The sequence below is a fragment of the Dasypus novemcinctus genome, chromosome 19 (assembly GCF_030445035.2).
Source record: "Dasypus novemcinctus isolate mDasNov1 chromosome 19, mDasNov1.1.hap2, whole genome shotgun sequence".
In the NCBI taxonomy this organism is placed as follows: domain Eukaryota; kingdom Metazoa; phylum Chordata; class Mammalia; order Cingulata; family Dasypodidae; genus Dasypus; species Dasypus novemcinctus.
This window is the reverse complement of record NC_080691.1, coordinates 30,552,330-30,577,773: the sequence shown is the minus strand read 5'-3', so window position 1 is coordinate 30,577,773 and position 25,444 is coordinate 30,552,330. Positions and strand designations below refer to the sequence as shown.

Sequence of the window (25,444 nt, the reverse complement as noted above, 5' to 3'; positions counted from 1 at the left end):
GAGAATGGAATATATGAATGTGTCAGAGGAGCTTTCTCGGGGCTGGGAACGTTCTGTATCTTTAGGTGAGATGTAGTGTGCCTAATTCAACCAACTGTACATTTAAGGATTTGTTTTATTGTATATATCCTATACTTCAATTATTTTGTTAAGGTTTTTATTTTTATTTATCCCCCTTCCCCTGTTGTCTGCTGTCTTATGTCCATTCCCTGTGTGTTCTTCTGTGTCCGCTTGCATTCTTGTCAGGAGGCACAGGAATTTGTGTCTCCTTTTTGCTGCATCATCTTGCAGCGTCAGCTTGCCGTGTGTGCAGTGCCACTCCTGGCGGACTGCGCTTTCCACATGGGGAGGCTTTCCTTGTGGGGCGCACTCCTTGCACATGGGGCTCCCCTACGTGGGGATACCCCTGCTTGGCAGGGCACTCCTTGCATGCCGCAGCACTGCACGTGGGCCAGCTCAGCCCACGGGCCAGGAGGCCCTGGGGATCGAACCCTGGACCTCGTATATGGTAAGTGGATGTTCTATCAGTTGAGCCACATCTTCTTCCCGCTTCAGTTTTTTTAAGTGCCAAGTGTCTGCCATGTTTGTACCACATAAATGTTAGTATTAGTATCAGGTGTGCCATAAATATGAAAGTCCTAATACTCTTCCATACTTATTTGCCATTGATTTCATTCCACTGCACTTGGTGCCTGGACCAGGGCGCTCACACTCAGCATGTCTGGGACTGGATTCTTCTCTCCACCTGGGTGTGCTCCTCCTCCAGGTTGCCCCATCGGCCCAGCGGCTCAGTTCAGAAGTGCAGATGACACCCTGCCTTCTCCTCCCCCGCCCCCCAGCCCTCGGAGCCAACCCGTCTCTGAAGCCCACTGCATGGCCGGTCTCCAGTGATGGCCCCGACACCTCCTCCGCCAGCAGGTGGCGCTCACTTCCCCTCTGCGTGGACCCGGCTGGCCTTGTGGCTGACTGGCTTTGGCCAGTGGAAAGCATTCTGGGACTTCTGAGCCCAAGTCTTAAGAGGCATGGAAACTTCTGCTGCTTGGCTGTCGCGTACAAAGAAGCCCAAGCCCTTGGGAGAGGCCACGTGGAGGTGAATTGAGTTCCCCCAGGCAACAGCCCCTGCCGGGCGCCCAGCTGGCAGCCCCGTGGACGAGCCCATTTTGGACTTCCCAGCCGTCCCAGTGCCCTCCTTCCCCCACCCCCGCTGAGAACACCTGAACTGGAACTTCCCCCGCCATTCCACAGAATCATGAGAAATAATAGTTTTAAGCCATAACATTTTGGGGTACTTTATTAAGAAGCAGTAGGTAACCAATCCTACCTCTGAAAACTTCACAAAGCTGCCCACTCCTCCGGGTCCCCACTTCCTCTACCCCCTAATTCAAGTCTCTCATTCCCCCTCCAGGAAGAAGGTGGGGTCTCCCCCCCACCCTCCGGTCCATCCTCCCCTGTAGCCAGAGGGAACCTTCTAACCACCGATGTCGTTCTCTCAGCCCCCCAGGTAATAACCGAGCCCCTTAGCGGGGGCAACAAGGCCTCGAATGGTGACCTGGCCCTGCCCGACTCGGTGCTTCTCACCCACACTACCCCTACCACTCACGGTCTGGTCCCTGGAACTCAGCACTTCCCTTCACTTACGCAAGTCGTTCCCTCTACTGGAAACTCTTTCTTACCACCTTGGTCCTGGGTAAGTCATTCTCTCCTTTGGGACTCAGCTCAGACATCACCACCTCCAGGAAGCCGTCCCTGACTGCCCAGGCTGAGTTAGGGAGCGTCTCTGTGCCCCATCGCAGCAGCTGTCCTTGTGTTGCTCTTGCCTTTTTAGCAACTCGTCTCTCACCACACTGTGAGCAATTGAAGGGCAGGGCAAAGCCACCGTAGTGGTCTCTGAGGCTAGCACAGACCTGGCACTCAGGGAGACCCAGGACATGGTCTCAGGAGGGGAGGGTGGTGGGAGTTCTCTGGTGCAGATTGGGGTCACCTCACAGCTCACACGGTTCTGCTGTATGAGCACCATCCCCCAAAGAGGCCCTGTTGCTGCTGGGGCCTGGGATGGTAGAAAAGTCAAGGCTGAGGAAGTGGAGCCCTCCCCCGTGGTGCCGACACATCCCACTCGACTTGGACTGCCCCGTAAAGAGGTAGCGCCAGGCAGGGCTGGCTTACTTCTGTAAATGATGCCAGTGGGCAAACTCAGTGTCGGTCCTGGCTCTGCTACCTCCTGGCTGTGTGGCCCTGGAGGAGTGGCTTTGCCTCTCTGAGCCTCACTCCCCTCATCTGTAACACAGGGAAAGACAATGGCCCCTCACAAGGTATTATGCTTCATAAGGCATAAATGAGATCGTGAGTGTGTGAGTATAGCCGAGTAACTGGCCCGTGGCAGACTCCCTGAAATGTTACCAAGAGCTCTCTCCTTGTCACCCTGTGAGATCAGGATGAGAAAACAGTAACAGTGATAACAGCACACAAGTATTAACTCATTCAGGCTTCACAACCGCTAAGGAGGTAAAGGTGTGCCCATTTTACAGGTAGGGAAATAGAGACCGAGGGACATGCAGGTCTTAAGGAGTAGAGGCTTGAACCGAGCAGTTAACCCTTCAACCGCCACCCTCTATGGCCTCTCAAAGCCCCAAGGCCTGCCTCGCCTGTCAGCTTTGCTTCTAACCAGCTGTGTGAGCTCAGGTATGTGAACTCTCTCTAGGCCTCAGTTTCTCCACCTGGCAAGGAGGACGGGTCTGAGAATCCAGGCCCTGGCAAGTATCTGGCCAGCACTGGTGACCTGCTGACCAGCCACACTTTTCATGGGCTGGACTGTCACAGGTGGGTCACCACACTCTGCCAGCCCTAATTTCCGCGTGCCCCCCCACACTGGGGGTTCTGGTCTTTGCCTATTCCTGGCCCCCCAGGGCCCTTGAGGGAGGCTGAGGCGGCCACCCCCAGATGTCTATTCCTGTTCCTGGCCTAGTGCCGTGCTGGGGAAGCAACAGCTATTTTGAGACCCTTCTCCCTCCAAGCGTGAGCGGTGGGAAGGCGCTGGGAACAGCCCGAACTGGGAGGCCGCCCGCCGTCACAGCCTCGCCCTGGACCCACGCCACACCAGCCCCGTGGGTCTGCCTCTTTTCCAGCTCTGGGGATGTGATCAGCTCTGACCAGAGCCACCACATCGCGGTAACCCAGGAGAACTGAGTCTAAGGGACTTCTGAAGGCTAGGACACGAGGTGGCCGGGCCCTGCCCTTTGGGGTTGGAGTAGTCACAGCTGGACCCACCAACTGAGAGCAGGAACTGCTCTGAGCTAGGAAAATGGGAAAGACAAGTTCATGACAATAAAATAAAAATAGCACACGTTTCTTGAGCTCTCACAGTTAGACTGGCCCTGTTCCAAGCACTTCATGGGGGAAAAAGGATCAGAAAGGGCAAGTGACTTATCCAAGGTCACGCAGCTGGTGAGAGGCTGAGCCAGGACTTGAACCCCCGTGATCTGTCACCAGAGTCCAAGCTTTCGACCACATCCCCCCTCCCAAACCTTCCAAGTGCAGGAGGCTAATCTGCATTACAGGAATGAATGCTGCCTTTGGAGTTGGTCCCCCTTTGCCATTCCCAGCCATGTGTGCCAGCCAGATGACCTTGGTGAGCTCAGTTTCCTCCCTGGCAAAATGGGGACAACAAAAGTACTCTCTCCCAGGGTTGAGGTAAGCATTAGTAGTAATATATTCTGGGGGCTAAGGCCCAACTAATATGCTCAGTAACTTCTTTAAATTATGAAGTTAAAATATATACACAGGGTAAAGTAAATAAATGAAATGGTACAAAATGGAACACCACAGAAAGTGAGGTTCCCTTCTATCCCCCATTCCTCTCCCCAGAGGTAAACACCATTAACAGCTGTTTTTTTTTTTATTTACATCTCTTTATTTTAAAATGTTTATATTAGTACAGTGAAACTAAATTTTAGAGACACTGGATTATCCTTAGTTTATTATAAAAGAGAGACATGGAAATTATCTACATGATGGGTGATTTCAGAACTTAAGTGGAATGGACAGCTTCACATGATGCCATTTCAATAGTTACCTATTTCAGTCTACATACTTCCCAAGAATGTCACCATCTCTAAATAAGAAATAATCCTTATCATCTAGAACTACTTTGGTGCCTCCATAGTCCGGGAGAACTTTATGTCAAACTTTCACATTAACTGGTTGAATATCTCCACCCTTTCCTTTAGATCCCAACCCAAGAGCTACTACTGTTCTTTTCCTTGAGATTTTTCTGGAAGCATAATGCCTTCTTTGGTTAGTTTCGGCTGCACTCCTTTCAACCAAGGCTCAGTCAAAGAGGGGAAGGAACTTTCTAAATGCCTATTCTGCCACGGCTCGGTCACAGTAACTCATACTCTCTACGGCATCACCACCGCTGCAAGGACAGGCCTCCGGTCTGGCCCTTGGGATATGAGAATGTGGGAAAAAAAGGTTAACGGCTTCTTGTGCCACCTTGCATAAAATTTCCATGCACATAAAGCCAGAGAAGCTGCATAGGATGGTGGTTGAGAAGATGGACTGACTAGTTCAAACCTAGTCCTGCCACTTCTTAACTTTGTGACGCATGGGCAAGTTACTCGTTCCTGTTTCATCTGTAACATGGGGTTAATAGAATTAGTACCTGCTTTATAGGATAGTGGTGATGGTAAAATGAGTCAATCTCTGTAAAGTGCTAAGAACATTGTCCAGACACAGTGGTCCTGTGGATCCTTTCCAACAGACGCTAAGGTAGGCTTTTGCTATCACAAACGATGCTGCGAGACATATCCTTGTTCACCTGCCATTTGGCACAATGCAAGAGTTTTTGTGGGATAAATTCCTGGCAGAGAAATTGCTGGGTCAAACAGTAGTGCCCTTGTAAATTCAATTAATTTTTGGATGAGCAAATCCTCCCAGCAGGCAGGGAACAGGGAAAGAGGCCTGCAAGGCAGCAAGGACACGGGAGGAGAGGGGTGTGGGGTTCTGTCTCCAAGGTCCAGGGAGGCCCGTGCCTGCTCCAGCAACCTGGAGGGTGCAGCAGCTCTCCAGGCCCCTGGTTGGGCAGGTGCTTTAATGCTATCCAGGTTGTATTAGTCAGCCAAAGGGGTGCTGATGCAAATTACCAGAAATTGGTTGATTTTTATAAAGGGTATTTATTTGGGGTAGGAGCTTACAGTTATGAGGCCATAAAGTTTAAGTTATTTCCCTCACCAAAGTCTTTTGCAACGTGTTGGACCAAGATGGCTGCTGATATCTGCCAGGGTTCAGGCTTCCTGGGTTCCTCTCTTCCTGGGGTTCATTTCTCTCCCAGCTCAGCTGCTGTGTTTTCTCCACAAGGCCCGCTGTGGACTATGAGGCTCTCTAGGCTTTGCCTCTCTCCACGAGGCCTGCTGTAGACTATTAGGCAAACGGCTTGTTTCTCTTCCCGGGGCTTCTCTCTTTCCTCATGACCAAGATCCTCTGTGTGCTTACTTCTTGGGGCTCCAGCTCAAGACTCCAGCATCAAAACTCCAACTCTGTCCTTTGCCATGTCTTTTATGTGTGAGTCCCCACCCACCAAGGGGCGGGGACTCAACACCCTACTGACATGGCCCAATCAAAGCCCTAATCATAATTTAATCACGCTCAGGTACAGACCAGTTTACAAACATAATCCAATATCTATTTTTGGAATTCTTGAACCACATCAAATGGCTACATAGGTTGTCCCCATAAGGGCTTTTCAGGGAACCGGCTGATAGAGGAGCAGGAGCCCCTAATGAGCAGTGGCCGCTTAACACCAAACAATTTTCCTTTGCCACCATCTGCCATGGAGGCACCCAGGCTGTCTGAGATACCCCAGAGTGGCACCCCAATGCCTTCCCAAAACACGGTTGGGTTCCAGGCATCCCTAATCATACCCTGCCCCCCAGAAGAGAGGAGAGTCCGAGGGTTTGGGGATCCAACAGATGTTGGTGGGAACTACTGTGACCTTGGGCAAATCACTTCACCTCCCCGAGCCTCAGAGAACAATGGGACCTATCTCACAGGGGTGTTGTCAGGACAAAGTGAAGCCAAACACAGAAAGCGCTTGATTCAGTGCCCTGCACCCAGTGAGAGCTTAACAAATGACAGCCCAGAGGTTGAGGATGAAGAGTACAGGCGGCTGACTCTGGATCCCAGTCCAGAAGGTGGGGGAGGGGGGGAAACACGGGGACGGGGACGGGGGACGGGGACGGGGGACGGGGGACGGGGACGGGGGGGGGGGACGGGGACGGACGACAAGATATATATATACCTGCCCCCCCCCCCCCCCCCCATCTAACAGGAGCATTTTAGCAGCTGCCTCACCCACCTCCTAGGAAAGCTGCAGATTTCCCTGTCCGTAAAATGGGACGTGTGAGTTATGTTTCCAAGTCAGTAGTAAAGGCCTTGCTGGGGCTAAGATTCTGGAGCCAGCATCCTGTGAAGCTGCACGTGATTTTGTGTCTGATCCAAAAGGGCGAATGAGGATGAGAGGCTGGAGGTGCGATGGAGAGGAGAGGCCCAAAGGGAGTTCCCCAGCCCCCTCCCGCTCCACCCCACCCCCACCGCCCCCCTTTCGTCTGCTCTGGTCCGAGATCTCCTCTTCTGATAAGCTCCAGAAGAACCACCGTAATAACCCTAACCGCGAAGCTACTGCCGCACTGATCCCCGCAGTGCAGGAGTGGATTCAAACACAGGCTCAAGGGGGCCGATCCACCCGGATTAGATTCTCTCTACTTGCTTTCGTGCGGGTGTGAGTTCCCCTCTGGGCCTCGGGGCCCTCCCTCTCCTGCAAGGTGGGGATAACGCTGGCTCTGCGGCTCGGCCGCTCTCCAGGCGCCCGGGGCGGCCCGGCACTCCCGGGGCAGGCGCGGCCGGGGCCGCCTGCGGAGCCGCAGACTGCCTCGCCCCCTGGAGGAGGCAGCCGCCCCTGCACGCCTCCGCGGGCGGGTTCCCCGGCGGCCTCCCGCGCGGCGCGGCGGGGCGGGTGATTGCCAACAGCCGCCGGCCTCATTACCAGACGTGTAATTAGCGCTGGCGGCGCCCGAGCCCGCGCGGGCTGATGGCGGCGAGACGCGGGCGGCGCCGCCGGGCCCGCGGGGCCTTCGCGGGGGGTCTGGGCCCTCGAGGGGCGGGAGGGGGCCGGGCCGGGTCGTGTGCTCCGGGAGTTGTGCGTGCCGGCGAGGAGTCGGTCGTTCGAAACAGCATTTCCTGTGCACGCACTCGGGACCAGGCGTTTTGCACTTGTTTTTTTCGTTTAAATCCTATATCTACCCATGAGGGAGAAGCCAGGACTGTGCACGGAGGAGGAAACTGAACTCGGAGGCGTGAATTACAGTCCCCGACATCACAAGACCGGTAAAGGACAGAGAGATTCGAACCCGCGTTTCTAGTCACTCCATTTTATCACACTAAGTGGACGAAGAAAGCCACGCACCGGACATCAGCCGTGGGAGAAGCGGCAAGGAGCCGGGTCGAAAGGCTTTGGTTTCGGATTCTGATCGTGCTCCGTAAGGGACGTGTGACTGTGGTGAACCCCAAATTCTGCATCTACAGAATGGGCGCAGTTTTGGGATTTAGAGCGATAACGGCTGTGTAGTGTTAGGGGCCTTATTTTTAGCGACCGCAGAGCTTCTGGCTCTCGCCGTCAATTGCGGGCCGCTGGGGCCCCCTACTGTCCAGGGGAGGTAGTTAGCGAGGCTGCGTTTCTGGATAATGAAACATGAAATTCGAGGGGTCCCTGGACCACACTTATTTTTTTTTAAGGAAGTACTGGCGATCGAACCCGGGAGCTGGTACGTGGGAAGCAGGCACTCAAACATTTGAACTACAATCCGCTCCCCTGGACCACACTTTTGAGAACCTCTGGCGAAAGACGGAAGAAAACACACTACAGGATAAGAGTTATTCTCTCTCGGTACTAACTATAGGACCACTGATAGTTTCTGCAAACGAACGAAAACTGAAGCAATACAACCGTCTCCGTAAGGATGTCGAAGGTAATAGACAAGCTTATGGAAAAATTAAACCGAACTCTAACCTGAAGATATGGGTTCGATTTACCCTGTGACTTGCGCTGTGAACTGAGACTCATCTTGTCTTTAAAAGTTCGACGGCCAAGCATGGGGAGAGAATATAAGTGCATACACAAGGTGATAGAAGGTAAACGTCCCGAGGGCTCCAAATTCTGCGATTTTGTAGTACACAATAATGCAAACTCTGGCGGGGAGCAGAAGCACCTATCACAGCTACACCCCGCACGATCACCAAATCCGTAGCCAGGCAACTGAATCAGGGTGGCTCTTAGTGGGACGCATGCGCTCTTGCACTGCGAAGAGCGGTGGTACCCGGATAAGGACAGAAGGTTCGGCCTCTCAGCACCCTAGCTCCATCCGCCTATCCCGCCTCCCTCTCTGAGTGGTTGTAATGCTGCAGAGGCAGCTTCCCATTGGCCGCACGCTTCGACACGGATATCCGGTTTACGGGCGGGGCCCGCGGGCGCGGAGGCAGCTATGGTGCGGTTCAAGCACAGGTAAGGGGGCCCTGCCCTAACGCCCAGTGCCATGCCGGGTCCCCGCAGCCGCGAGCTCTCTTCCCTCTCGCCCTCTTCAGGTACCTGTTGTGCGAACTGGTGTCCGACGACCCTCGCTGCCGCCTGAGTCTAGAGGACCGAGTGCTGAACAGCCTTGTGCGGGACACGATCGCCCGCGTGCACGGGACTTTCGGCGCAGCCGCCTGTTCCATCGGTTTCGCGGGTGCGAGGGCATTAGGAAACCCGGGCAGACGGCAGAATTAGTGGTCGGGGGTCGGAGAAGGGGGAAAAAGAGAGGCAAGAGAACTGGTGCGGCCAAGCTGGATGCATCTACTTCTGTATAATAACGGACTCTTTAGGCTTCTGTGGTCCCCTGCCCTCCCCGGAGCTCGGGAAGGCTGGACGAGATCTCAAGTAAATGAAGATTTGGGCGTGAATCTTCTTTACCTATTTTGACATGTGTAAATTGGGGACCGTAATTGAATTTAGTAGGATAGTGAGAAGAAAACTAGGGAAGCCATCCAGGGTGTTGTAGAATTTGAGAGAGGTATAATTATAAGCGTATAGAAAGGCCAGGCCTCAGGAATGATTTTGAGAAGGAAAAATGGTTTATTGAGGGCCGGCCAGACTCGGGAGCTTTGTTTCGAACCCGAGCCCTGAACAAGATTTTTGAGTCCCTTTTATACAGAGAGGAAAGGCCAAATGGTCTTTTTGTTTCAGTTCAATAGCCTTGAATTAGCATATATCTTTCACATCCTAGGTAAGCATTTAGCATGGACCTCATACATTCTAGATAAGCTTTTGGCATATTTGGTTTGCATTTTCCCTGAATATTTAAAGTTTATAGAGTTTGCATTGCTAAACTTTCTCTCAGACTGGAGTCACTGCCATGGTCACCAAAGGCAGGACTGCAGCCTCTTACTTTTCCACACACCCACAAGTCAAGACAGACAGTTTAGGTTATCTCTGAAGAGACAAAGAGCTTTCCACCCATAGCCCACATCAAGGGTAAGCTATTATTTAACCCATGGCATGACATGGAAAAAGCGTATCTTGTCAAAATCACCTCCCTGAAAAGCTCTTAATATCTGTTGAAGTGCAGAACACACGATTGTGTGTATATAAACGCAGGAGGATCTCAGCCCAGGTGGTTTCACTGCAACTGGGTTCTGTAGGTTCTTGTGGCAGCCAGCTGAGTCTCACTGAGGTAGGAGTTATGCCTATGTGCATTTCATTCTCCAGGATTCAATTTCAAGCATATGGCAAAAAGAGGGAACTAATTTACAATAGTGTGGCTAGTGGAAAAAGAACGACCCTAGGCAGGTCTCAAATGTGGTCAAATGACCATTTTTAACTCATTATCCATTCTGAGCTGTGTAAGACCCTCTTCCATGGATAAGTGTCCTATGTTGTTTCTCCCCTCAGCAGTCTTTTCATTCAATGATGCATTTCAAGTGCCAATGCCTAGAACAGTCTTTGGTACATAGTAGGCTCTCAGTTATCCTTAGGATTTAACCTCCTATGAATCCAAAGTTTTCCACGATGATTTTTTTTCCTGCTTTAGTGAGATATCTCAATGCCTATACTGGAATAGTGCTACTACGATGCCGGAAGGAATTCTATCAGCTTGTGTGGTCAGCTCTTCCCTTCATCACATACTTGGAAAACAAAGGACACCGTTACCCTTGTTTTTTCAACACCTTGCACGTGGGAGGTAGGAGTGGCCTGTGGGAACGTTGCTGATTTTCATTTATTAACAGGTACATAGTTCAGATCTGACTAGCGGGTATGTCTTGTGTTGAGAACAAGTCCCTTTCTCCTAGCTCTGAACGTCTTTGACAAAGTCACTGACCACAGAACCCCTTCATGTGCCAGGTACAATTAGAACATGTCAGAAGTTCCTGATTCAGTATAACAGGAGACAGCTGTTGATCCTGTTGCAGAACTGCAATGATGAAGGTAAGCAAGTTAGTCCAGTCCTCCAGCTGAGAATGAGCGGTCACTCCCAAAGACATCTTTCATTTCTCCCTTGTCTACCTTTCTCCAGGACAGCGGGAAGCTATCCAGAAATCTGTCACTAAAAGCTCTTTGCTAGAGGAGGAGTCTGGTGAAGAGGAGCTTTCAGATAGTGGTGGTGAGGAAGCTGCTGCAGCCATGGAGTAAACCTCTACTTACCCCCCGGCCTTACTAGAGGACAAGTTACCAAGTTGAAGTGGAGGACTTATTCACTTAAACTGAAATTTCCTTTGTCCTGACTAGCCAGCCTTCCCTGGTTAAATGGTTCTGCAGGTTGTGAACTTGCTATAGTTGCTGACATCTTTGTATATAATTTACCAGGGTTAGAGTACATTTGGCTTATCATTTAGTTACTTGAACTACAAAAAAAGGCTTATGGGTTCATGTTTGGCTATCCCTCTATCACTGGCCCTTGTGGGAGGACTGGCTCCCAATTTGTACTAGATGAATCTTTGATATTTAGTCTTCCACTTAAGTCTTATATCCCTAAGTCTCCAAAATATAGGTATTAAGCAAATCAAATTATTTAGGGTAGAAATATGAGAGACAAAGCTACTAAGCACAGGTCTATAGCCAGTCTCAAGACAGACCTAAGGGACCTTGGTATTTAAAAATACCAAATTCTTTGCCAGGTATTTTTGATGAATACCAGGGGTGGGAGTGGTGAGGGTGGCAGGGCTAGCCTCACCTGACCTCATTACTGCAAAGTTGAATAGCAGCTGCCGACTTCTGGTCATTTTCTGCACTTCCACCCTTCTTCTTTCACCTGGCCAGCAACTGTTGACAGGTGAGATTGTCATACTCCATGTACAGGAATTAGGAGGGGGAAGAGACTGCTGATTGGGTTTGGTCTACTACTAACTAATGACATTTCTAGAATGTTTTCTCCACAATAAAATGGACTTAAAGTATGAGTTTTTGGCTTCAACATGTTCCCTCATCTCGAGACTGGAATACCCTCAACTGAGGAATTTTGAACCATATCCTTTTAAGAATGGTAAATTAAAGTCTAGCTCAAGAAGCCCATAGGTCTGATGCTAGGAAAGACATTACTTTTTTCTTTTTTAAAAAGGAGGTACCAGGTGTTGCTGCCTCCCTTCACCCCTCCTCCTAGCCTTTCTTATCTCCCTTTTCCAGCCGTTACTATCCTTCCCGCCAGTCCTGCCCACTTAGCCAACTCATAATCTGCCCCCTTCCTTAGTTACCGCTTACCTCATAGCTGCCTGCACGGCTCCGCCTATCCACTACCGCCCCGTAGTTGATCCGCCCCAGCTCCTACCCCTCCCTTAACCCGACCCTATATAATCAAGTGTATTTCCGCAATAAAGTGGACTAGCTCACTCTCACAGGCTGTCTCCGTGGTTTTTACCGCGCGTCCCCCACACCTGGAGAACCTAGGCCTACGCGCTGGCCTAGGGGCTCACCGCCGAGCCGTGGAAGCCCGCCCGGTCCTCGTAGGTTGCTAACTCAAAGTAGCAAACTCAAAATAGCAAGCCCACAACCAGGGATTGAACCCAGGACCTCGTAAAGCAGGCACTCAACCACTGGGGTACATCTGCTCCCCAATGAGAATTGTTTTTGTTTTGTTTTTAGAAGGTACCAGGGATTGAACCTTGAACCTCATACTTGTGAAGCAGGCTGCTCTACCACTTGAGCTAAATCCACTCCCCAAAATATTACTTTTGATGACAGACTTGCTCAAGTTCAATAGTAGCTGTTCCTTTTCTAGCTGACCCTGTAATGAAGTTAAAAAAAAACAACAAAAAACACCACCACCATAAAGCCCCTATTGTGCAGGTTTATTGCACAGAAGCAAAAGAATTCACATCATTCAAATTCAGCTCAAACCATTAGAGCACAAGACTACTTTAGACAACAGGGAGGCAGTGGGCAACTCTGCTGCTCTATAGCCTGCCCTGTCCCCAGGTCTATCAAACATCTCTACTCCTACAACTCAGGTCCTCCCTGAAGCCACTGTCCCACCAAAGCCAGCTTTATCTAAAGGTTGACAAGCCCCAGGGCTTCCTTAAGTCAGCAAAAATAATAGCTTTCCTTCCTGGAATACTAAAGGCCAGGTTCAAGAGGCAAGGCCCTCACACAAGTGCCAAGGACAACCTATCCCTTGATTTTGGCAACCCAGGTCTGGCACCACAGTCTGGTCATTTGTCAGAAGAAAAAACTTCAAACTCTGTCCTAAATCCATTTTATTCCCATCCCCCCATTTCTTTAACAAGGTAAGAAAGAAGTGAACAGGTCGAAAAGATTTAAACTATTTGAAAAGAAACTGATGGGTAATCTGAAACCATGATGCCCTGACACATGATGTCATGGTAGGCAATGCTATACCACTCTGGTTTGAGCTGCACCAAAGAATGTCAAAGAGACTCAAACTTAAGTTTATCTTGGGCTGAGAAAAACTAATTATACATGGGTCAAAAAGATTAACATGGCAACAAACTAAAAACCTTAGCAGGAAGAAATTTCTTGTGTCAATACTTTATTTTGGTGTAAAGACGGGAAGCTGGAAAATACACTGTATTTAAAATTTTCTTGGTTCCCCCTCAAGTTGTGGAAACCCCCTCCCCCTCCCAGAGCTAATCTGTTCAAACTCAAATACTTTAAAATTACAGCAGCAAACCAAAAGCACAGTAAAGAAAAAAAAAAAAAAAACCAGATGGAGAAGGTAGCCTGGGCCAGTAGTGTCACTTGGTGTGGATGACTGAAGTGCTGAACAGGAGCTTCTGTTTCTGCTTTTTTCTTTTCTTTCCTCCTTTCTCTTCTAGGTAGAAACACAGAAAAATAGCTTAGCGTAGAAAGTTCCCCACCCCCACCTTGTCACTGGCCAATTTTACCTACTGACAGAGTGGCAGCTAAGAGTGCAGGCTCTGGGATTCAAATACCAGTTCTAGTATATACTTGGTGTTTGTCTTTGGGCAAGTCACACTACACATCACTAGATCTGTTTCCCAATCTGTATTATGATAGTTATACCCACCTAACATGATTGGGAGAATAAAATTATCAGAGATAGGCACATATAATGTACACCATAAATATTAGTTGTTGTCTAATCATGCATACCAGAGTGAGGTTAGATTGTGAGCCTAACTTTTTCTTCTGTTAGCCACCTTTTACCAATTCAGGATTCCAAAATGTATGGAGGATCAATTCTCCATTGGGTCTTGGAGGTGTGAGGTGGAGGGGGAAAAAAAAGATCCTCAAAATTTCCTATCCAGGCCTCTGTGAATTAATCTGGAGTGGCAAATACGTCCTGTCTGATACAGTAAATGGAATGTCAGTTGACACTCAAATGTGTTGAAGACCAAGGCCTACAAACTCAGAGGGAAAGTCTCCAATAATTAGTGATGTCTACCTCTGGACCCAGGTAGGACTGGCAGTACACATGTGGTATGTCTGACAACCAGTACTAAGCACTGCAGTCCTCTGCCCTTACCAGACAGGGGGTCTGAAGTAGCTGGTGTGTCCAGTTTCATGAAGGCTGCTTCAATAGCTTGGCTGAAGGAATTTTGGAAACTGGGCACAGGAACACGGTCTGAATTATCACTCTCCCCATCGCTTTCCACAGGGGCGGGAGGAACTAGGCTGTTCTCATCTAAAAAAACACCAGACCAGTGTTATAATTCTAGAACAAGTCTAGAGTGTTATACTGAAAGAGGCCAAACCACTTTTTCACCAGAGGATCATCCTCACCTTTCTTTGGAGCACTTTTAGGCCATACATCTTTTGCTTTCCCAACCCTCAGCATCTGCCAACATAGGGAAGGAGGAAAAAAGAATTTAATTAACAGTTCCAATGTATTTTTCAGACTCCTACCTTGATACTGTTGAGATGGGAGCACAGAACCAACTGTCACCATTGAAAGGATTTTCCAGGAACTTTTCTCCTTAACACTTTCAGTCATATCCCTTCTATCCTAACCAATATAACTGACAATGAAACCTGCAAGGTGATAAAACCATAACCTGGTTTTGTTCCTTAGGTAATAAAAGAACATAGCATAGAAGGTGCAAGAAGTTCTTACTTAAACTTTAAAATCGTGACTTTGTATCTCCTCATTGCTTCTGATAAATTCTCCAGCCCTTCTTGGGACCCCTAGCAACATAAACCTGTTGGAATTAAAACAGTGTGTACTCTCCAATTTTAAAACACCACCAGGCTACCAGATTATAGTTACTTAAGGTCATAAAAACTAATTGATAGTCATAGATCAGTAAAATCAGGACAATCCCTTCCCCACTGGCAACTGAGAGTCTTTCTGGAATAATCGCTATCCTGAGGAATTTGTCCCATCTTGTCTGGCAAGGCCAGCTTTAAAACTTTTGAGGGCCACTGTCAGTCCCATCTACCAGCATGCCATGCAACCTGATAAAGGAGGGTCATTCTTATTCCTAGAAAAATACTAAGACACAAGATCCACAGAATTCAAGCAGGACTGTCTGGTCCTAAAGTGTATGTCCCAAAGTGAGAAATGCATGTTATTCAAGATGATTTTAGTTGGCAGGCATTGAATTTACGGAATAACCTTTTATCATCAAGTACTGTACTTTGATGATGATTCTCTCTTGATCCCTGGGAGTCTGGGTCCAAACACTATGCCATCTGAATCATCTTACCCTTAAAAGATTAAAATGTTTTATTTTTGCCAAAACATCTAACCTGAATCCAAACATGAGGAAACATTCAGACAAATAAGAACTGTAGGACATTCTATAAAACAACTGGCCTGGAGGCTTCAAAATGTCCATGACACAAAGGAAGAAAAAAAAAAAAAAGGCAAGGGGAACTGTTAGGGAATGAAGGAGACAAAGACACCTGACAACTAATGCAATGAGTGATCTCTGACCCCGTCCTTGAAAATAAAGGACGCTGCAACAGATGGGGAAATATTAATATGGACATTAGATATTAATTTATCAAGGTAAAAGGTATAATTCTTCATTATACTGTTCTTTCAGCTCTGAAGTTTTTCAAAATAAAGTTGAAAAAACAAAAATAAAAATAAAGTTGAAGGGGAAAGAGCAATAGTAATCAAGCCTAGTTTTTAAAAAAATATTAAGCATGTGGCATAGCTCTTGAAGACCGCTTATATAACCTCTGAAGCCCAGCAGTTAATTCTTAGGATTTTTCTCAAATTATTTCATCCTCCTTGACTTCAGGACGTTTCTTACCAAGTTCAAGTTCCTGCTTGTTTCTCAGCACAAAAACTCATTTCTTTCTCAGCACAAACTGTCATTTCTTCACGAGAAACATCCACATCAGCTGCTCTGAAGAGCTACTATGCTAATGATCCCAAACCAGTCCATACTAACTTCTTAAAGGTATCAAGATATCTGGCCATCTTCCTCAGCTATCTGAAAGCAGGAATGCTGAATGTTTGTTTTAGAGATTAACAGTGATTCGACATCAAATCTCACTAGCCTAGTGTTTCCCCCATCCCACACCCCAAGAAAGCTGGTTTGGCTAGTTACAGGATAACCAAGACAACCTTTCCTCTCCAAATGTGAAGAGAAATAGTTTATTATATGTAACATATCACCTGAACCTCAGGGTCCTAGAATCAGAAACCAGTTAAAATTCACTGATGTATCCCTAGCCCTAAAATAGTGGTTTATCAGATAATTAAAACTGATTCACTTTCAGCTACTCTTGGCCTCTTTCATGGGTAAGTCTAGGGTCATATCTGAGACTAAATCCATCTGCTTCCCTCTTAAGGAAGCCTCCCATGATCATTAGGGCCAGTGCAACATTAGCCTGTAAGTCTCTACTTCTCAAAACAGAGGGAATGTCTACAAACATCATCTGCTCTCAGCCAACTTTTTGCTGCTTAAAGTTCTTTCTGCCTGGCAATGAATTTCCCTCATACTAATCAGATGACTCAATTTGTCTAGCTGTATTAGAATGAGGTGCAACAACCCCTGGATGGAGTTCTGGAAAGAACAAGCAGCAGAGTTCATGTTAACTACCTTTGGGCTGCTTCAGAAGCAAAAGATTTACCTGGGCAAAGGAAGGGAAGGGAGAGTCTTCTTCCAGACTCCCAACGCAGAATGAGGGACTGCCCTGACTGGCAGTGGGTGACAGAGGGGTCAGCAGAAAGTCTGAAAGGGAACCAGAGACCTGATTATACAAGTCAAGTTTCAAAGAGCTAGTGTCCTCTTAACGAGAGAAGAGATGACCTCTGAATCAGGGCCACATCATTAATAACCCTCCCCAAAAAAGCTAACCGTGATCCAACCTTCAACTCTGCCATCTTCTTATAAAGCTAAGAGTCTATTACATTAGTATTCAGTATAGGCAAAGAAAAGTTTCATGGTTACAGTAACACTAGAAGTCACACTGACATCTATTCCCACAGTAAGAAAAAATCTTTCTGGCCGGCTCTGAAGGCCTAGGTATTTTATCATGGACTAGTTTTACATGGATGGAAAAGCTTCAAGAAAAAGACATAAAATTTAATCAGGTCAGAATTTATATTCCAGCCAGCAGACTTCTACGACCTGGAAGTATTCAGTTAGAATCCAAGACAAACACACACACACCTATCACCCAGCATGAAGATGCAAACTTTTCCCTAATACCCCCTAGTATTTCCTTTCCCTATCCTTTCTAATCTAGAGTTGAACACACCACAGATCAGTCTATCCACCACCCTGATCACTGTTGGGAGGAAGAGGCCTACTATCTCTCCCAGTAGCAGGCCATTCCATACATAGTCAGCCGGGTTGTTGAGGACTGTCTAACTGCCCTGCCTAAATACATTAAAGTCCATATCTCAACTTTCAGGAAAACTAATATGTGAAAACTCAATCTTTATATTGCAGATAACATCCAATGACCTACCACATTCCTTTGTACAGCAGCTACCCTTCACACTTAAGTAGAAGAGCATCCTGGAGAGACCCAGATTCTAGTCCCAGTCCCTGCCACTAAGTCCTGGCCTTAGCCTCAGGATCCTAATCAGTTAAGTAATGACCACAAAGGTCTTCAAGAGTTTTAAATATTCTAAACTTGGATATTTTGTTAAAAACTGCCTGACAGAAATAAATAAAAAACTACCAGATAAAGGTCAGAAAAAAAGTGTTCTGAATTTAGTCAACAATTCTTAATTATTGAATTTCATGAAACAATATATTTTTTCTACAAAAAGAAAAGTATTAAGAAGACTAAAGGCCCTTTGAACAACCTCTAAATCCTGATTTCCTCCCTATTCCCTAGAGTGGAACAATTACTAGTGTTTGGAATAACCCATTCCAATATTTTTCCATTCATTTAGATATAGAAACCCACTTTTAAAATGCTATTTTGTGGTGTTGTTTTAAACCCACAAATGATATGTTTTGTCATGTTCTACAACTTCCTTTAATCAGAAAATTCTATCCATTAGGTCATGAACACAATTATTTCATTCTTTAATTAAGTGTGAAGATTTCATAGTATAAATACTATAATTTAGTCCTTTGCTTACTGACAGGCTTTGTAGGCCACTTCCATTTTTTCCCTGCTATTACAGACAGTGCCACAATAAAGAGACATGTACAAAGTTAAAACTAGAAATAAAAATAGCAGGGTCACAGTGAAGATCTAGGTTTAATTATCCTGCTATAACAGATGCGATGTTTTCTGAAGCTGATAGAGCATAAAGTAATCAGTACAGCCAACGGGAAAGATGAATCAAATGGCAAGAGTTTGATGGAATGTATCAATTACCTAAAAGTAAGGTTATCTGCCTAAACACCACACCATTAACTACTAAGTCACAGTTATAAATTCAGACACTGGTGCTCTGCTAAGGGGTCTGTGGCTCACGCATTCTTAAATCACGATTCCAGTTACTTACCTGCGTGGGACCCTGGGCTTCTGCTAGGAGGAGAAAGGGCAAGGGCGCCGTGACCCTCAGTGCTGGTGAGACCCAAAGCAGAATCGGAAGAGCAGGTAGAGGAATTGAAGGCCGGAAACTGCTGTAGATTCTCTAGGGGAATGTGGACTTCTGGGTCTGCAAAGAAAGACAATATGGACAGGTCCATTTACAGAAGTTTTCAAATCTTTTCTAACAGCTGAGGACTGCCAACATGTATACCCCAGGGGGTCTGGGAGTTGGAGGACGCAGACAAAGAGCTTTAAAACCTGGATTTAGAATAAATATCATTCTCTAATGTCTGGAATTTTTAAAGATTTATTTATTTATTTCTCTCCCCTTCCCTGGCCCCCCGCCCAGTTGTCTGCTCTCTGTGTCCATTCACTGTGTGTTCTTCTGTGTCCGCCTGTATTCTTGTCAGTGGCACTGGGAATCTGTGTTTCTTTTTGTTGAGTCATCTTGCTGTGTCAGTTCTGTGTGTGTGCAGTGCCATTCCTGGGCAGGCTGCACTTTGTTTTGCGCTGGGCGGCTCTCCTTACGAGGCGCACTCCTTGTGCGTGGGGCTCCCCTACGCAGGGGACACCCCTGTGTGGCAGGGCACTCCTTGCGCACATCAGCACTGCGCATGGGCTGGCTCATCACATGGGTCAGGAGGCCCTGGGTTTGAACACTGGACCTCCCAATGTGGTAGGCAGACACCCTATCCATTGGGCCAAATCCAATTCCCGTGGATTTAATTTAAAAACCTTGTTCTAACTATTCTTAATTGAAACTGGGTGATAAACTTATGAGTAAATTATACTATTCTCTCTACTTGTTTAAATATTTCCATAACAAAATTAAAGGACAACCAAACAAAAAGCCCTTGTTCCTGAAATATCAGTTTTCTTCAAGTTAAGGATGTGTGCCAAACAGAGTGCTGGGTCCCTAAAGAGGATATACCTACACCAGTTTGGAAGTACAAATTTATGTACCCTCCCCCACCATTTGGTCCTGAGCAGCTTAAGAGTAACCAGAGAGGCAGCATAGCCCAGGGACCTCCAATTGCAGGTGCAGACCATGGTGCGACTCAAGCAGTAAGTCAGAACCCCACATATACCCAGGTACAGGGACCAAAGGCCACAGACACCCAGGGCAGAACATAAGTGGCTGACTAGTGCATACATACATAAAGGCCCCCAGGAAATAAGAGAGACCACAGCAGAACTTTGGCAAAAGGTACACACATTTAGCTCAGTCTCTGATTGCTGGAGTACCCTAAATGATAAAATGGATCTTTATGGAGCAGATACAGCTCACGTGGTTGAGCGCCTGCTTCCCATGTACAAGGTCTTAGGTTCATTCCTCCTGCACCTCCTAAAAACAAACAACAACAACAAAACGGACCACTATGGATTGACCCTCTCTGACTCCCCAGGATGGGATATGTTAACAGAAGTAATCAGAGGTAGAAAAAAGGTGGTTGGGAGGGAGCAGGGATGGGACTGAACTGCTGTTGAGGCAGGATGGGTCCCAGAACTGCAAAGTGTAAGATAAAGTAGGCACTGAGTGAGTGAGAGGATTTAAACAAATCATGCAAGCTGGGGAGAAAATTCTGAAAAAGATTCTCAGAGAAGAGAAGAAATGAAGCTTTCTCTGGGAGGTAAAACAATTACAGATAAAAAAGCAATCTTAAAAGTTGTACCACATATCCAGAGCAAGAGTCAGATGCAAAAGACCTGAGAAAATCTGAACAGTTAAACACGAGCAAGCTCTGCTGCACCAAGCGTCAAAGCATAGCCTTAACACATAGCCAATCGACAATAAAATCCTAGGTAAGAGGGAGGAGAAACTGACCTTCAGAGTGAGCACATCAAAATAATCAGATGCCTAGACATCAGCAAAAATTACAAACCATATTAAGAAACAGGAAGATATGGCTCAGTCAAGGGAACAATTAAAACTTCAAAGGAGACAGAGTTTGGAACAAGTAATCAAAAAGTACAAATAGGGAAGTGGATTTGGCTCACTGGATAGAGAATCTGCCTACGACATAGGAGGTCCAGGGTTCAAACCCAGGGCCTCCTGACCCATGTGGTGAGCTGACCCACACGCAGTGCTGATGTGCGCAACGAGTGCCCTGCCACACAGGGGTGTCCCCCGTGTAGGGGAGCCCAACGTGCAAGGAGTGTGCCCCGTAAGGAGAGCTGCCCTGCGCAAAAAAATGCAGCCTGCCCAAGAGTGGGGCTGCACACACAGAGAGCTGACGCAGCAAGATGATGCAACAAAAAGAGACACAGATTCCTAGTGCTGCTGACAAGAATGCAAGAGGACACAAAAGAAACAGCGAAGGGACACAGACAGTAGACAACTGGGCGGGGGAGGGGAGAGAAATAAATAAATCTTCTAAAAACAAAAACCAAAAAGTACAAATCTCCTAAATCAATTCAAAGAGATACAGGAAGATATGGATAGGAATAAACTAATGATGATACAGAGCTAAAGGATATTAAGAAGACAATGAGGGAAGCAGATTTGGCTCAACAGATAGAGCGTCCACCTACCACATGGAGGACCAGGGTTTAAACCCAGGGCCTCCTGACCAGTGTGATAAGCTGGCCCACATGCGGTGCTGATGCATGCAAGGAGTGCCCTGCCACGCAGGGGTGTCCCCTGCGTAGGAGAGCCCCACACACAAGGAGTGTGCCCGGTGAGGAGAGCCACCCAGCGCGAAAAAAGTACAGCCTGCCCATGAGTGCGCACACACGGAGAGCTGACGCAGCAAGATGATGCAACAGAGAGAGACACAGATTCTCAGTGCTGCTGACAAGAATACAAGTGGACACAGAAGAACATACAGCGAAGGGACACAGAGAATAGACAACTGGGAGGGGATAAATAAAAAAATCAATCTTTAAAAAAAAAAAGAGTGAGCAAAAAGAATTAGGAAGTTTATAGAAAGAAACCTAACAAATTATGGGAATGAAAAGCACAATAATAGAGAAGAAAACATTAGAGGGAGCAAATATGGCTCAAGCAATTGGGCACTCACCTCTGACATAGGAGGTCATGGGTTCAATTACCACTGCCTCCTAAAAAAGATGAGCAAGACCCTGCAACCAGCAGGGAACAGAAATGGCTCAAGCAGTGGTCACCTGCCTCCCAACAGGGGAGGTCCTGGGTTCGGTTCCCATGCCTCCTAAAGAAGATGAGCAGACATGAGGGAGCCATCCTGGGGGGGTGGGTAGGACATTAAAAATAATAATAATTTAAAAATTTTTAAAAAGATACACTAGAGACATACAATAACAAATTTGAACAGGCAAAAGAAAGAATCTGCAAACAAGAACACAGAATCATTGAAATTATACTGGCAGAAGAACAGAAAAAGAAAAAAAATTGAGCAGTGTTCAAAGGGGCTTAAGTGACAGCATCATGGGATTCCCACAAGGAGAAGAGACAGAAAAAATATTTGAGGAAATGGCTGAAAATTTCACAACTCTTATGAATGACATAAATACATGTGCCCAAGAAGTGCAACAAATTCCAAACAGAATAAAACTTAACAGACCTTAATAGACACATACTAATCAGAACATCAAATGCCAAATTAAGAGAGAATTCTGAAAGCAGCAAGGGAAAAGCTATTCATCCCATACAAAGAAACCTCAATAAGACCAAGCACTGATTTCTCATCAGAAACCATGGAGGCAAGAAGGCAGTGGTATGATAGATTTAATGTACTGAAAAACTGCCAGCTAAAAAATTATCCGGCAAACTGTCCTACAATACACCATATAAATAGACTGAAAGTACAACACCACATGATCATCTCCACAGATGCAGAAAAAACATTCAACAAAATACAGCAACCTTTCCTGATAAAAAATACTTCACAAGATAGGAATAGAAGAAAATTTCCTCAGCATGATAAAGGTATGTATGAAAAACCCACAGCTAACATCATAATCAATGGTGAAACCCTAAACGCTTTCCCTCGAAGATACAGAACAAGACAAGGATGCCCACTGTCACCGCTCTTATTTAACACTGTGTTAGAAGTATTTGCTCGAGCGCGAGCACTTAGGCAAAAAAGATATAAAAGGCATTCAAATTGGAAAGGAAGAGGTAAAAATTTTACTATTTGCAGATGAAATGATCCCATACCTTAAAAGCACTCAGAAATCTACATCAAAGTTTCTAGAGCTTATAAACAAGTTCAGCAAAGTGGCAGGTTATAAGATTAACATACAAAAATCAGCAGCATTTCTGTACACCAATAATGAGCAATCTGAGGAGGAAATCAAGAAAAAAATCCCATTTACAATAGCAACTAAAAGAATCAAATACCTAGACATAAATTTAACTAAAGATGTAAATGACTTGTACACAGAAGACCACACAACACTGTTAAAGGAAATCAAAGACAACCTAAAAGGAATATTCTCTGTTCATGGACAGGAAGACTATCATTTATATTCCTATCCTACCCAAACTGATCTAGAGATTTAAAGAAATCCCAATAAAATTCACCACAGAATTTTTTACTGAATTGGAAAAGCTAACTATAAAATTTATTTGAAAGGACAAGAGGCCCTGAATACCCAAAGACATATTGAAAAAGAAAAATGAAATCAGTAGAATCACACTATCTGACTTTAAAACATACTACAAACGGTCTAACTGCATAGTACTGGCACAAGGCTAGACATACTGATCAATGGAACTGAATTGAGAGTTCTGATACAGATGCTTGCATATACAGTCCACTGATATTCAACAAGGCCATCAAGCCCATTTAACTGGGAGAGAATGGCCTCTTCAACAAATGGTGCTTGGAGAACTGGATATCCGTATCCAAAAGAATGAAAGAACACAATCTCACACCTTATACAAAAATTAACTCAAGATGGATCAAAGATCTAAATATAAGAGCCAAGACCATAAAGATCTTGGAAGATAATGTAAGGAAGCATCTACGTGATCTTTTAGTAGGAAATGCTTTCATGAACTTTACACCCAAAGCATGAGCAATGATAGAAAAAAATAGAAGGGACCGCCTCAAAATTAAAAACTTTTGCACCTCAAAGGAGTTTGTCAAGAAAATGAAAAGGCAGCCAGTCAATGGGAGAAAATATTTGGTAACCATAGATCTGATAAGGCCTAATATTCAGCACATATAACTTACACTCATTAGACTGGTGGCTATTAAAAAAACAGAGGACGGCAAGTGTTGGCAAACATGTGGAGGAAGGGGAATCCTCATCCAGTGCTGGTGGGAATATAGAATGGTGAAGCCATTGTGGAGGACAGTTTGGCAGTTCCTCAGAAAGCTAACTATATAACTGCCATATGATCCAGCAATACCACCGCTGGGTATATACCCAGAAGAACTGAAAGCAAGGACACAAATAGATATATGCACACCAATGTTCATATCAACATTATTCACTATTGCCAAAAGTTGGAATCAACCCAAATGCCCTTCGACAGATGAGTGTATAAAATGCAATATTACTCAGCTGTAAGAAGGAATGCAGTATTAACACACAGGATAACATGGAAAAATCTTGAAGACATTATGTTGAGTGAAGCAAGTCATGCACTGAAGAACAAATATTACATAACCTCACTGATAAGAATTAAGTAAACTGGCTCACAGAGCTAGAGTCTGGATGATAGGTTTACAAGTGTTAGAAAGGGAGAATGAAGCAGATTTGGCTCAACGGATAGAGCATCCACCTACCACATGGGAGGTCCAGGGTTCAAACCCAGGGCCTCCTGACCCGTGTGATGAGCTGGCCTACATGCAGTGCTGATGCACACAAGGAGTGCTGTACCACACAGGGGTGTCCCCTGTGTAGGGGAGCCCCTCGCGCAAGGAGTGCGCCCTGTAAGGAGAGCCGCCCTGCGCTAAAAAAGCACAGCCTGCCCAGGAGTGATGCTGCACACACGTAGAGTTGATGCAGTAAGATGACAGAACAAAAGAGAGACACAGATTCCCGGCGCCGCTGACAAGAATATAAGCGGACACAGAAGAACACACAGCAAATGGACACAGAAAGCAGACAAGTGGGGGAGGGGACAGCGGGGAAAGGGAGAGAAATAAATAAAAAATAAATCTAAAAAATAAAAAATAAAGGGAGAAGAAGGTTGTGAGCCAATGTCCATGTGGGCAAAATCTATAAGGTGGAAGTGCATAATTGTGCAGTGGAGGGGTGTGACAGTGGTGCAGTGATACTTTTGGATTGGGCAGTGCCGGTTTGTTAAGGGGGTAGAATCCCCATTCTAGGGTAAGTTGGACTGTCCATGGAAGTGGCGGGAGGACTGGAGGAGGGAGCAGGTGAACACTGGGGAATGGCGGGTATGTGGTTAAAACTACAATGTTGGGCATGTTCTTTTGGCAACATGATAGGAGAAAGTTACTGGCTTTGGGTGTCGGATGTGGAGGGCATTTGTGACAGGGAGCACCTGGGGCAGGCTGCTAGGGAATGCGTGTTTGTCTTGTCATAATGGGTTTATTAGTGGGTGAAGACCCACATAAAGATAGGAAGGTATTGGACTCCCATCCTGGGGAGTCCTGCTATGTTCTCAAATAGAGGGGTAGGAGTTTCTCGAGAGCATAGGCAGTGCATAATAGGGGAGGACAGAGCAGTATGTCAAGCCCTCAATGTTGCTGCAAGTAACTATGAATTTTGTTCTTAAAGGAGTGAAGCCCGGTGGTTGCCATGGGTCCCAGAGGGAGGGGGAGGGAGGAATAGAACAGATGGAACCTGGGGAATTTTTGGGGCGATGGAAGTATTCCACATGATCTTGCAATGATGGATACGGGCCATGTCAAATTTCATCAAAATTTATAAATGTGTATGGTCCTAAATGTAGACCATAATGTAAACAAATGACCATGGTTAGTAGCTATATTTCAATATTTGTACATCAATTTTAACAAACATACCATCCACATACAAGATGTTATTAGTAGGGAAAAGGGGAAAAGGGGGAGGATGTTGGGTATATGGGAATCC

At 46.2% G+C, this 25,444-nt stretch overlaps 2 protein-coding genes across 5 annotated transcripts in view; one reads left to right on the top strand and one right to left on the bottom strand.

The window, feature by feature from the left end:
- The first annotated feature begins 7,206 nt into the window (after positions 1-7,206).
- Positions 7,207-11,481, top strand: POP5 (POP5 homolog, ribonuclease P/MRP subunit). The gene is made up of 5 exons (XM_004464650.3): positions 7,207-8,551; positions 8,632-8,774; positions 10,116-10,265; positions 10,427-10,510; positions 10,599-11,481. Exons 1-5 carry the CDS (start codon positions 8,532-8,534, stop codon positions 10,712-10,714), a joined length of 513 nt encoding a protein of 170 aa, XP_004464707.2. The 5' UTR covers positions 7,207-8,531; the 3' UTR covers positions 10,715-11,481.
- Positions 11,482-13,047: 1,566 nt separating this feature from the next.
- Positions 13,048-25,444, bottom strand: part of RNF10 (ring finger protein 10) — a 49,807-nt gene continuing 37,410 nt past the window's right edge. For 2 of the 4 annotated variants that reach the window (XM_058281469.2, XM_058281470.2), the window contains 5 exons: positions 18,423-18,578; positions 16,583-16,683; positions 14,279-14,333; positions 14,022-14,180; positions 13,048-13,346 (listed from right to left, as the gene is read on the bottom strand). In XM_058281469.2, coding sequence (XP_058137452.1) covers positions 13,270-13,346; positions 14,022-14,180; positions 14,279-14,333; positions 16,583-16,683; positions 18,423-18,578 — 548 coding nt within the window. In that variant the 3' untranslated portion in view covers positions 13,048-13,269. The remainder of the gene's footprint in view (positions 13,347-14,021; positions 14,181-14,278; positions 14,334-16,582; positions 16,684-18,422; positions 18,579-25,444) is intronic. The other 2 variants (XR_011646513.1, XR_011646514.1) reach the window with 1 other exon arrangement.

Coding starts and splice junctions, on each gene's coding strand:
- POP5 (XM_004464650.3), top strand. CDS start 8,532: ATGGTGCGGTTCAAGCACAG. Junction 8,552..8,631: donor ATGGTGCGGTTCAAGCACAG/GTAAGGGGGCCC, acceptor CGCCCTCTTCAG/GTACCTGTTGTGCGAACTGG. Junction 10,511..10,598: donor GCAGAACTGCAATGATGAAG/GTAAGCAAGTTA, acceptor ACCTTTCTCCAG/GACAGCGGGAAGCTATCCAG.